The sequence below is a fragment of the Symphalangus syndactylus genome, chromosome 1 (genome assembly GCF_028878055.3).
Source record: "Symphalangus syndactylus isolate Jambi chromosome 1, NHGRI_mSymSyn1-v2.1_pri, whole genome shotgun sequence".
NCBI classification, from domain to species: Eukaryota; Metazoa; Chordata; class Mammalia; order Primates; family Hylobatidae; genus Symphalangus; species Symphalangus syndactylus.
In genome coordinates, this window is record NC_072423.2 from 92,328,136 (window position 1) to 92,340,000 (window position 11,865).

General features: G+C 47.6%; 1 protein-coding gene across 3 annotated transcripts in view; it reads right to left on the bottom strand.

Annotated features, from left to right (window-relative positions):
- Positions 1 to 11,865, bottom strand: part of PLAAT3 (phospholipase A and acyltransferase 3) — a 40,150-nt gene that overhangs the window by 22,538 nt on the left and 5,747 nt on the right. For 2 of the 3 annotated variants that reach the window (XM_055295997.2, XM_063642770.1), the window contains one exon: positions 495 to 597. The exons of the other annotated variant lie outside the window; for it this stretch is intronic. In XM_055295997.2, the coding sequence (XP_055151972.1) occupies positions 495 to 597 (103 nt within the window). The remainder of the gene's footprint in view (positions 1 to 494; positions 598 to 11,865) is intronic. 3 annotated transcript variants of the gene reach the window in all.

The following is an 11,865-nucleotide window of genomic DNA, read 5'->3' on the forward strand; positions in this document are numbered from 1 at the left end:
CAGTCTTGGGTAGTTCTTTATAGCAGTGTGAAAACAGACTAATACAAGGAGTGTGCAACCTAGATCCCTTGCATGTGCAGTTCACAGTAGGGTTCATGCTCCTATGAGAATCTAATGCCGCTGCTGATCTGACAGGAGGTGGAGCTCAGGCGGTAATACAAGCGATGGGGAGCAGCTGTAAATACAGATGAAGTTTCGCTTGCTTGCCCACCACTCACCTCCTGCTCTGGAGCCCAGTTTCTAACCAGTACCAGTCCATGGCCTGGAGGTTGGGGACCCCTGCTCTAAAGAACCCCCTGAGGTTCCCGGGAGCAGACCTTGAAAACCAGTGCCCCACACCAAACTGCCCCACATCAAACTTCTTATAACACTCAGAGACAACTGCCAGTTGGGAAGCAAGAAGAATGTTGGGATCACCTGTTACCCACAGTTCCTCATCCCCTCTCTTCCCAGCCCCTGGGTCCCATCACAGCAGAGGTCCTATGTGTTCTTACTTGGAGGGGCCAGGTGAACCACATATCCATCGCCAACATAGATGGCCCAGTGTCTGTAGAAAGGGCGAAAAATCTCAATCAGGTCTCCAGGCTTAGGCTCTGGCTGCAAAACCAAGAACAGGGCTATTAGAGGCAGCATGAGATCACGGAAATGGGGCAGGGCTTAGTGAGGAAGGTGCAGCTGAGTGGTCCCCAGCTATCAGCTCAGCAGAACATATGTCCTGAGCCCTGCTCTGCCAGGTCCAATGCCAGTCCAACTTCACAAGCTTGTGACCCAGACCTGCAGGCACCATGGGCCTGCCCTTCTGTCAATACAAATTGCCAGGTGCAAACCTAAAAGCTTTCTTCATGAGCTGGAGTCTCTGCCTTATTATTTCTAGGAATATTATTTATTGAACTCTTACTCTGAGCCAAGCACTCCACTCCGTGTTTTACAAGATGGCTCAATAAATCCACACAATCATCCAATGATGAACCCCATTTTATGGATGAGGAAATCAAGGCCTAGAAATGCAAAAGAATTTGTGCAAAGACATATAGCTCATGAGTGACTTGGCCAGGACTGAACGCCCAGCTGGCTGATTCCCAGCCCAGTCTGATCATCGGGAAACACCACCAGTTATATGACTAGAGCTGCCCACCTGGGGTCCATGCCAGAGGCTGCCAGATCTGGAGGGCATCCCATAGACACTCCCCAACACCTGGCCTGGGCCTAATGGAGAATTGACGTCAGTCTCCAGCAGTAATGTCCCCCGGCTGCTCAGCCTGATGCTAAGGTGTGCGTGTTCACAATGAGCGAGTATGTGTGTGAGGGTGGCTGCGTGAGTGTGAGACTACGTGTGAGTGTGAGTGTGCGTATATGAGAAGGTGAAGGTAGGGAGGGTGCAGCAAATGCTCTCACCCTGTTAGGGGAGCACAGAGCAGAGTTTGAGAAAACTTCAGAGAGGTTCAAGATCACGTCCATTCAAAATTATCCATGTCCATTCAACATTATCCACATCCCAGCATCAGACCCTGCACTAAGTGCTGGGGGAGGGGGAGTTCCGATTCTCACCAGAATCAGGGTAATGACCTTCACTGGTCCAGGCCAACCTTTAAACCCCTTTAATGAGCAAAGAAATTAACCTTTTAGAACACCTAGAGAAAGACATCAGAGGCTGGTTCTGGCCCCTCATCTTTTGCTGGAGTCTTCGGCTACAGTCAGGGATAAACTGCCATCAGCACAGTGAAGATATGGGGTAGGGGCTCTGGCTTGCTTGCATATAGGGGCAGATCCATAGGGCTCTGCCCACATCTCACCACCAAGCTTGGTGGGCCTACCAGAGACATTCTATCAAGGATAAGGGATGGGGAGGACTCATCCTTGGATGACCTCTCCTGGGCACAAATGATGGGCAGTGGGTAACAGCCAATCACAACTCTACAATGTCTATGAAGGAGGGTCAAGGGCCAGTTTGCTTGTTATTTCACAGAAACATTAAAACTACAAACAGGTAGCAGGGAATTTTACAGATAAATCATATTATTTTGTTGCAGTAAATATAATTTCTTTTCCAAAATAGAGGGCACCCAGTTCTTACTGAGAACCTATTTCAGAACAATGGACAATGGTCACGATTTATGAATCCCATTGTTCTCCAGGGGAAAAAAAAGAGTATTAATTGTTTGGTCAGACTTTAGGGATTCAAGAATCTGCAAAAACGAATTTAAACAGGGATCTCCTCAAACAGAAAAGGACATAAAGACTAGGCGGTTTCCCATCCTTGAGGGAGGCTGCAGGTTGGAAAAGGAGATGGTGTGGACGTCAGTAAGACCATGTTGAATAATAAGCAGCCGGCGGTGCGCAGAGCCAAAGAGCTCACCTGCTCCACATAAATACCAATGAGAGGAGCCCTCGCATAGAACATGCTGCCTTTTGTTTTTCTTTCTTTTTGAGACAGGATCTCACTCTGTTGCCCAGGCTGGAGTGCAGTGGCATAATCGCAGCTCAGTGCAGCCTCAACCTCCCCAGGCTCAGATCATCTTCTCACCTCAGCATCCCAAATAGTTGGGAGCACAGGTGCACACCAGGCTAATTTTTACATATTTTTAGTAGAGATAGGGCTTTGCCTTGTTGCCCAGGCTGGTCTCAAACTCCTGGGCTCGAGGGATCCTCCCACCTCGGCCTCCCAAAGTGCTGGGATTACAGGCGTGTGCCATCGCACCTGGCCCCATGCTGCATTTTTTAAAACAGAAGTTATTACAATGACAAAAAATAATTTAAAATATTATAATGGCTCAGGCAGAAAAAGTATTCCATTATCTACAAAGGAAGAGTGAAAAAGTCATACCCAAAAAGCCACATACTGTATGATTCCATCTATGTCATTCCAGAGCAGGCATAACTATACCACAGAAAAGTGATCCATGATTGTCACAGGGGTTGAGGAGAGGGACTGACTAGCAAGAGGCATGAGGGAATTTGAGGGGTAAAATTTCTATACTCTTCTACATCTTTGTTGTTTTTGTTTTGTTGAAACAGAGTCTCACTCTGTTGCCCAGGCTGGACTGCAATGGCACGATCTCAGCTCACTGCAACCTCCGCCTCCTGGGTTCAAGCGATTCTCCTGCCTCAGCCTCCCAAGTAGCTGGGGCTACGGGCGTGTGCCACCATGCCTGGCTAATTTTTTGTATTTTTAGTAGAGACGGGGTTTTGCCATGTTGGCCAGGCTGGTCTTGAACTCCCAACCTCAGGTAATCCACCCGCCTCAGTCTCCCAAAATTCTGGGATTACAGGCATGAGCCACCATACCCGGCCTACTCTTCTACATCCTAATTGTGGCAACCATCCTGCAATTACATGTGTTTGTTAAGACACACAGAAGTAAACACTGAAAGGGTAAATTATAACTTAATTTTTTTAAGAAACTAAATTTTAAAAATAAATAAAAATTAAACAAAACAAAAAAAAATTTTTTTTTTTTTTGAGACAGAGTCTCACTCTGTTGCCCAGGCTGGAATGCAGTGGTGCAATCTCAGCTCACTGCAAGCTCCGCCTCCCAGGTTCATGCCATTCTCCCACCTCAGCCTCCCGAGTAGGTGGGACTACAGGCACCCGCCACCACGCCCAGCTAATTTTTTGTATTTTTAGTAGAGACGGGGTTTCACCATGTTAGCCAGGATGCTCCCGATCTCCTGACCTCGTGATCCGCCAGCCTGGGTGACAGAGCAAGACTCCGTCTCAAAAAATAATAATAATAAATAAATTTTAAATATTTATTTACAGTTTAGAAGGAAAAAAGCTATAATTTTTTTTTTTGACACTCAGCCAAGCTGCCTATTCTTTGTAAGGGCAAGAGATACATGTTCCCAAGCTCAACACATAATTATGCTCAAGCTCAACACATAATCTCACTCAAGACAACTTCTTTTTGAAAACGAAGTAAGACAGTGGGCTCACCTATGGAGCCCTACACACTGGTTAGGAGCAAGGGCTCAATGTTCACTTGGCAACTTGGATATCTTTAAAAGACACTGATAAGTGAAAAAATGGGGATGAGCTCTGTAACAAAACACCACTTACATAAATTAAAGATACATGGCCAGATGCAGTGGCTCACGCCTGTAATCCCAACACTTTGGGAGGCCAAGGTGGGTGGATCACCTGAGGTCAGGAGTTCAAGACCAGGCTGGCCAACATGGTGAAGCCCTGCCTCTACCAAAAATAAAAAAAATTAGCCAGATGTGGTGGCGTACGCCAGTAATCCCAGCTACTCGAGAGGCTGAGACTGGAGAATTGCTTGAACCCAGGAGGTGGTGGGGGTTGCAGTGAGCAGAGATTGCACCATTGCGTTCCAGCCTGGGTGAAAAGAGCGAAACTCTGTCTCAAAAAAAAAAAAAAAAAAAAAAAAGGAGGCCAGGCACAGTGGCTCATGCTTGTAATCTCAGCACTTTGGGAGGCCGAGGCAGGCAGATCAACGTGAAGTCAGAAGTTTGAGACCAGCCTGGCCAATATGGTGAAACCCCCTGGTCTCTACTAAAAATACAAAAATTAGCCAGGCATGGTGGTGCACACCTGTAATACCAGCTACTTGGGAGGCTGAGGCAGGAGAATCATTTGAACCCAGCAGGTGGAGGTTGCAGTGAGCCAAGATCGCACCACTGCCCTCCAGCCTGGGTGACAGTGAAACTCTGTCTCAAAAAAAAAAAAAGATGATTAAAGGGAACAAATAAACACACAAGAGAGAGGGGTCTTGTAGGGACCAGCAAGGACAGGGTACTATGAACTGAGGATATGAATAATTCACCTCTACCACTAAGATCCACCTAGAAAAACAAGTACTTAACATTATACACATCACCCATCTCAGCTGAATCAAAACTAAGAATCCAAAAACTCACGTTCTAAATTTAGAAGTATGAAAACTGCAGTTGATGGGCCAAATTTGGACCTCTGCCTGTTTTCAGACGGCCTGCCTGCAAGCTAAGAATGGTTTGTGAAAGCGTAAAGGCAGACCCAGAGCACGCCAAACGCAGTCAAGACATCTTTTTCAGCAGAGTCAGGTCAGGTCGCGCAGAGAGAGAGAGTGCTGTTGGGATGGGATATTTATATCCCTTAGGGCTACGTGGGTATCGATGATTGGGTCTGGGGGGCGGGCTTGGGGATGAGCGGGGGGAGCGGGAGGTGTTATTTTCTTATTGGGTCTTTCTTGGCGGGTTTAACATTGCGTCGGGTGTGGAGAGGGAGGAAGAACCCGGAACTGTCGCCATCTTGTGGTACCTTACGTGTCTGCGCCACCCAACAGTTTATACATTTTTTTTTTTTTAATCCTTGGGGGAAAAGTCAAAGGAGGAATAGTATTTTGTGACACATGAAAATTATCTGAAATTCAAATTTCAGTGTCCATAATGCTTGAGTGGAACATCGCCAGGCTCATACATTTACATTGTGTCTACCCTGGTTCCTCTACAACAGCAGGGTTGAATAGTTGTGACAGAGACCATATAGCCTGCAAGATCTAAAATGTTTACTATGATGGCCGGGCGCAGTGGCTCATGCCTGTAATCCCAGCACTTTGGGAGGCCAAGGCAGGCAGATCACTTGAGGTCAGGAGTTCGAGATCAGCCTGGCCAACTTGGTGAAACACTGTCTCTACTAAAAATACAAAAATTAGCCACGCTTGGTGGCCGGCACCCGTAGTCCCAGCTACTCAGGAGGCTGAAGCAGGCAGAATCGCTTGAACCCAGAGGCGGAGGTTGCAGTGAGCTGAGATCACACCATTGCACTCCAGCCTGGGCGACAGAGCAAGACTCTATCTAAAAAAAAAATAAAATAATAAAATGTTTACTATCTGCCCATTTACAGCAAAAGTTTGCCAACCCCTATTGTAAAAGAACCTACATTGATTCCAGGAATGCTACTGCACTGCCTTGTCAGGTAGTTCTCTGTTCCAGGATCAAGGTCAGGGCCAGCAGAGTGCCTGAGAAGGGAACTGCCTCCTCCAAGGCAAAGTTCAGGGGAACCCCATCCCACACAGTGACCAAGGCTCTCCCACACAGCTCACGCAACTCTGCACCCACGGGATTTCAGAACAAAAAGCCTTTATCTCTCCACAAAAGCAGTGTTACCAAGAGCTGCATAGCAACCATTTTCCTTAGCAAGCAAACTGCGGAGCAATTTCTGGTCTCTGAAATTCACATTGAAAAAAACAACCTGGATGCCAGGCTTAATACCCAGGTAACGGGGTTGATCTGTGTGCAGCAAACCACCATGGCACACTTTTACGTTTGTAACAAACCTACACATCCTGCACGTGTACCCTGGAACTTAAAAGTTGAAGGAAAAAAAAAACAACCCTAACAACCATCAATAAGGACTAGTTAAGTAAATTATCCTACATCCACACACACACACACACACAGAGACATTAGACAGAGCAAGGTGAATTTACATGAGCGGGCATGGAAATATTGAGAAAAGCAAGTTGAAAGACGTCATTATTCCATTGTTGCTTAAAGTAATTTTTAGGCCAGGCGCAGTGGCTCACGCCTGTAATCCCAGCACTTTGGGAGGCCAAGGTGGGTGGATCACTTGGGGTTAGGAGTTTGAAACCAGCCTGGCCAACATGGCAAAACCCTGTCTCTACTGAAAATACAAAAATTAGCTGGGCATAGTGGCACATGCCTGTAGTCCCATCCACTCGAGAAGCTGAGGCAAGAGAATCACTTGAACCTGGGAGGTGGAGGTTGCAGTGAGCTGAGATCACGCCACTGCACTCCAGCCTTTTTCAATATAATATATATATATATATAAAATAGACTTTTTTATACATTTATACATAAAACGTATTATACACTACATATGAGCTAAGGAAAATAACCAAGCTGTTATATATTACATACACAACAGTGGGTGGTTGGGATTCAGGAACTTTTATATTTCATGCTATATTATTTTATTGTTTGAATTTTCATTAATATGAATTACTTTGACAATAAAAATGTTAAAAAGTATTTAAAGGGGAAAAAATACTCATGTTGATGGACTTGCAGTTTTTAAGTTGGGAAATGTAGATATTGTCTGTTGCCAAACCTCATGAAACTGCCTCTCAATTGAAGGTATTAATTTTCTTTTTAATTATATTCTAGGCCGGGCGCAGTGGCTCACACCTGTAATCCCAGCACTTTGGGAGGCCAAGGAAGGTGGATCACTTGAAGTCAGGAGTTTGAGACCAGCCTGGCCAACATGGTGAAACTCTGTCTCTACAAAAAATACAAAAATTAGCCAGGCGTGGTGGTACATGCCTGTAGTCCCAGCTACTCAGGAGGCTGAGGCTGGAGAATCGCTTGAACCTGAGAAGTGGAGCTTGCAGTGAGCCCACATGGTGCCATTGCAACTCCAATCTAGGCAACAGTGCGAGACTGTCTCAAAAAAAAAAAAAAAAAAGTATTTTCTAGTTTTCCAAAATGTTTAAATAAGCATGTGTTCATTTTAGAAGCAGAAATCGAGCTAAGACTTGACAGAATCAGTGGTAATCCATACCGTCACTATCATGTAAAAATAGCAAAACAGACACAAGCAAAAAGACTAGAAAGAGCTATAGCGATATCCTAATGGACATTCCCTCTGGGTTCTGGGTGCTGGCGCTAAGCGTGGTTTTGTGATAATTTTTGCTTCCTTCTATTTTTCTATATATTCCAGGTCTTCTGCAGTGAGCATGTTTAAGTTTACAGCATGCTTCTCAACATTTTATCATGAAAAATTTTCAAACATTCAAAATCGAGGCCGGGCGCAGTGGCTCACGCCTTGTAATCCTAGCACTTTGGGAAGCCAAGGTGGGTGGATCACCTGAGGTCAGGAGTGCAAGACGAGCCTGGCCAACATGGTAAAACCCCATCTCTATTAAAAATACAAAAAAAATTAGCTGGGCATGGTGGAGGGCGCCTGTAATCTCAGCTACTCGGGAGGCTGAGGCAGGAGAATCGCTTAAACTCGGGAGGCAGAGGTTGCAGTGAGCCAAGATCACGCCATTGCACTCCAGCCTGGGCGACAAGAGCGAGACTGTCTCAAAAAACAAAACAAAACAAAGTTAAAGTAAGTTTTTAAATGAACGTCTGTATACCTGCCACACAGATTGTGCAATTATGTGACTGTATTTGCTTCATCACAAACATGTCCATCTATTCATTCCCTCTGTCCAGTGTCTTTTTTTTGTTTTTTGTTTTTGTTTTTGTTGTTGGTTTTTTGTTATTTTGTTTTGTTTTGTTTTTGAGACAGAGTCTCGCTCTGTCGCCCAGGCTGGAGTGCAGTGGCACCATCTCAGCTCCCTGCAAGCTCCGCCTCCCAGGTTCACGCCGTTCACCTGCCTCACCCTCCCAAGTAGCTGGGACTACAGGGGCCCGCCACCACGCCCAGCTAATTTTTTGTATTTTTAGTAGAGACGGCATTTCACCATGTTAGCCAGGATGGTCTCGATCTCCTGACCTCATGATCCACCCGCCTCAGACTCCCAAGGTGCTGGGATTACAGACGTGAGCCACCGCTCCCGGACCTTTGTTTGTTTAAGAACTAACGCACTGAGGGAGTCCCAGGCGATGTCAGGGCAATGACAACACAGCCGACCCGCGCTCAGTGCTGAAGTTCACGGGGTTCCTGACTCCAAGCCTGCAGCCTTGATCCGCAGCTGTGGTTCTCAGACCTGAGCCTGCACCAATTACAGAAGAGGGGGTTGCTAACATGCAGGATCACTATAGCTTTTTGGCAATTCCCCTCCTCCACCATCAAGGGCGCGGTGTAAGCGCGGTGTAAGCACCCCTGGAGAATCCCTTCACCTTGGGAGGAAGCCCACCTCTGCTTTCCAGAGCCTAGAAACCCATACACTGGCTGAGCTCTGCGCCCGGCACCAATCTAGGCACCTAGGCTCTGTGACCAGGGCGTGGAGCTTTTGTTCAGTAGCAGGAGACAAAAGGTTTAAAAAAAAATACCTTAGTAGGCCGGCGCGGTGGCTCGCGCCTGTAATCCCAGCACGTTGGGAGGCCGAGGCGGGTGGATCACCTGAGGTCAGGAGTTCAAGACCAGCCTGGCCAACATGGCAAAACCCTGTCTCTACCAAAAAAAAAAAAAAAAAACCTTAGTAAATAAGTAAATAATCTAGAATATGAGAAGAGACCCCAAACCAACAGAAAAAAAGAAAAAGCAGAGCGGAGCAGGGTCGGAGCTGAGCGCCGGTGGGGTGGGGGCAGGGGGTGCAATAGGAATTAGAGGGTCAGGGAGACTCCCGCTGGAGGTGGCCCCGCCCGGAGGAGGCTGGAGATGAGCCCTGCAGATGGCTAACACCTCCGGAAGGGGGAGCAGCCGAGCAAAAGCCCCAGTGGGGTGCGTGTCTGAGCAACAGCCAGGAGGCCAGCGAGGCCGGAGTAGGCTTGCGGGGAGGGCAGAGGGTGGGAAGCGGGGGTGGAACAGAGGGTCCAAGAAGAGCAGCCGGGCCGGCAGGCAACGCAGCACCTGACAGCGCTACGCCTTTGCCTCTGTCACTGGCAGGGGCCACTGCCAAGTTCAGAACCCAGGAGACTCAGGATCCAACTTGGGTTTTAAAAGTGTCCCTCTGGCTGCTGTGTTGAGAAGAGATGAGATGTAGGGTGCAAGGAGGAGGTGGGAGCCTGCTAGGAGAAAACTGCAGGGAGGGGGGATCCGGGCATGAGTAGTAATGGATGCCAGATCTCCTTTGAACCTGCAGCTCACCGACTGTGCTGATGGAATGAGGTGGGGTGTGAAGGAAAGAGGAGTCAGATGACTCCAAGGTGTCTGGACAGAGCAACTGGGAGGCGGGATGGGGCTGTTTAGAGACAGAGTAGGCTGGGGGAGAACCGGGCACTCACGCTGGGCAGCGGGTATCCCAGCCAGAGGCGGGGACACGGCGCACACATCAGTATGGAGCTTGGGATCATGGTTTAGAATGAGGATCATCTGTGATCCTTATGAGATCAGCTCCTACTGAGAGTTGGAGGCAAAAGCCTGGCTGAAATGTGTTTGAGAGAATGGGGACACAGTGGCATATGCCTGTAGTCCCAGCTACTCAGGAGGCTGAGGCTGGAGGATCACTTGAGCCAGGAGTTCAAGGCCAGCCTGGGAAACATGTGAGACCCCATCTCTAAAATTTAAAAATAATAATAATAATAAAGAAAAGAAAGAGAGAGAATGGGAGAAGATGAGCTGGAGGTGATGTCAAAGAGAGCACCTGAGCACCTGAGATTTTTGTCTCGGTCCTGAAAGATGAGGGAAACTTGTATGTGGTAGAGGCATAATTTAAACCCAGATCTAAGGACATTCAAATCCTACACACCGTGCTGCAATCATAGAAGCTGGTGGGGAGGAAGTGGCCTTTAAGGAGATGTATGGAGACAGGCAAGCAGGAGATAAGAAGGAGGCGGGAGGAGAGGGCAGGCAGGGCAGGGGCTTCCACTGTAGTGAGTGGGAATCTCAAGGTGCTTTTGGGGTTTGGTCAGAAGCAGGGTCCCTGGGGTGGAGCCCAAGCCTGGTATTTTTTTTTTAAAGTTCCCAGTTGGGCCGGGTGTGGTGGCTCACGCGTGTAATCTCAGCACTTTGGGAGGCCGAGGCGGGCGGATCACGAGGTCGGGAGATCGAGACCATCTTGGCTAACACGGTGAAACCCCGTCTCTACTAAAAATACAAACAATTAGTCAGGCGTAGTGGCACATGCCTGTAGTCCCAGCTACTCAGGAGGCTGAGGCAGGAGAATCGCTCGAACCCGGGAGGCAGAGGTCACAGTGAGCCGAGATCGTGCCACTGCACTCCAGCCTGGGCGACAGAGCAAGACTCTGTCTCAAATAAATAAATTAAATTAATAAAATAAAGTTCCCAGGTGATTCTACTGTGTAGCCTGGAGCCAGACCACAGGAGAAGGGTTGTCTAAAAGGGAGAGAGGGGGAGACTGAAGAGTTGGGTTGAGATGGGCAGTCATGCCTCATTTCACAGGTGGGGAAACTGGAGCTAAGGGAGGTGACGTCACCTGCCCAGAGCAGCCTAAAAGTGGCAACCAGCCTCTTCCTCGCCCCTGCAAAAGAGAAAGAAGACAGCCCCACCCTACAGTGGACTTTACCTCTCTCCAATCAAGGTCCCTCCAGATGCGCCCATGCAACTCTCACTCAGTCCAGGACCCTCGGCTCTGGCACTGTGTGGGACCAGGGAGGACAGTGAGGATGCTTTCAGAATACTTTTTAACCCAAGGGTTGAAACAAAACAAAAAGAATGTTTTTCTTTCACTCAAGGCTATGCAGGAAGCATTCCAATCCACCTACGTGCCATTTGTCTCATCAGAGTTTGAGGGTTTGGGGTTGTTTATGACATATTTCAGGACTACAAAAAATACAGAAAGTGGGATAAAGAGCATGAGTGCTCTGTTTTTAAATCAAGATGGATTTGATTTTCAGAAACAGCATAGCGATTACACACTTGGGGGCTCTGTGTTCAAATCTAAGCTCTGCTACTTACTAACTATAGAGTCTGGCCAAGTTACCTAATTACTCCTAGCCTCAGTTTCCTCAGCTGTAAAATGGGGATAGGTACAGCACCTGATTTGTGGGATTATCCTGAGGATCAACGGAGTTAATACCTAAAAATCACTCAGTAAATAGGGCTTGATAACATAGGAGCCATTCACTAACCAGCAGCTTTTACTGCCACCATTCCCCAGGATGTTGTCATTATTTTTGATTTGGAAAGGTCACAGACAGCTCTGGGACCAGGTGGAGACACTGTGGAGGCTGTGAAACCCAGAATGAAATGAATTTTCCATGTTCCCAAAACTACATTCTGTGGTGAGTGTGGAAACCCCTAAACTCACCCCTTTCACTTCTGACGCCCTGGGGGAAA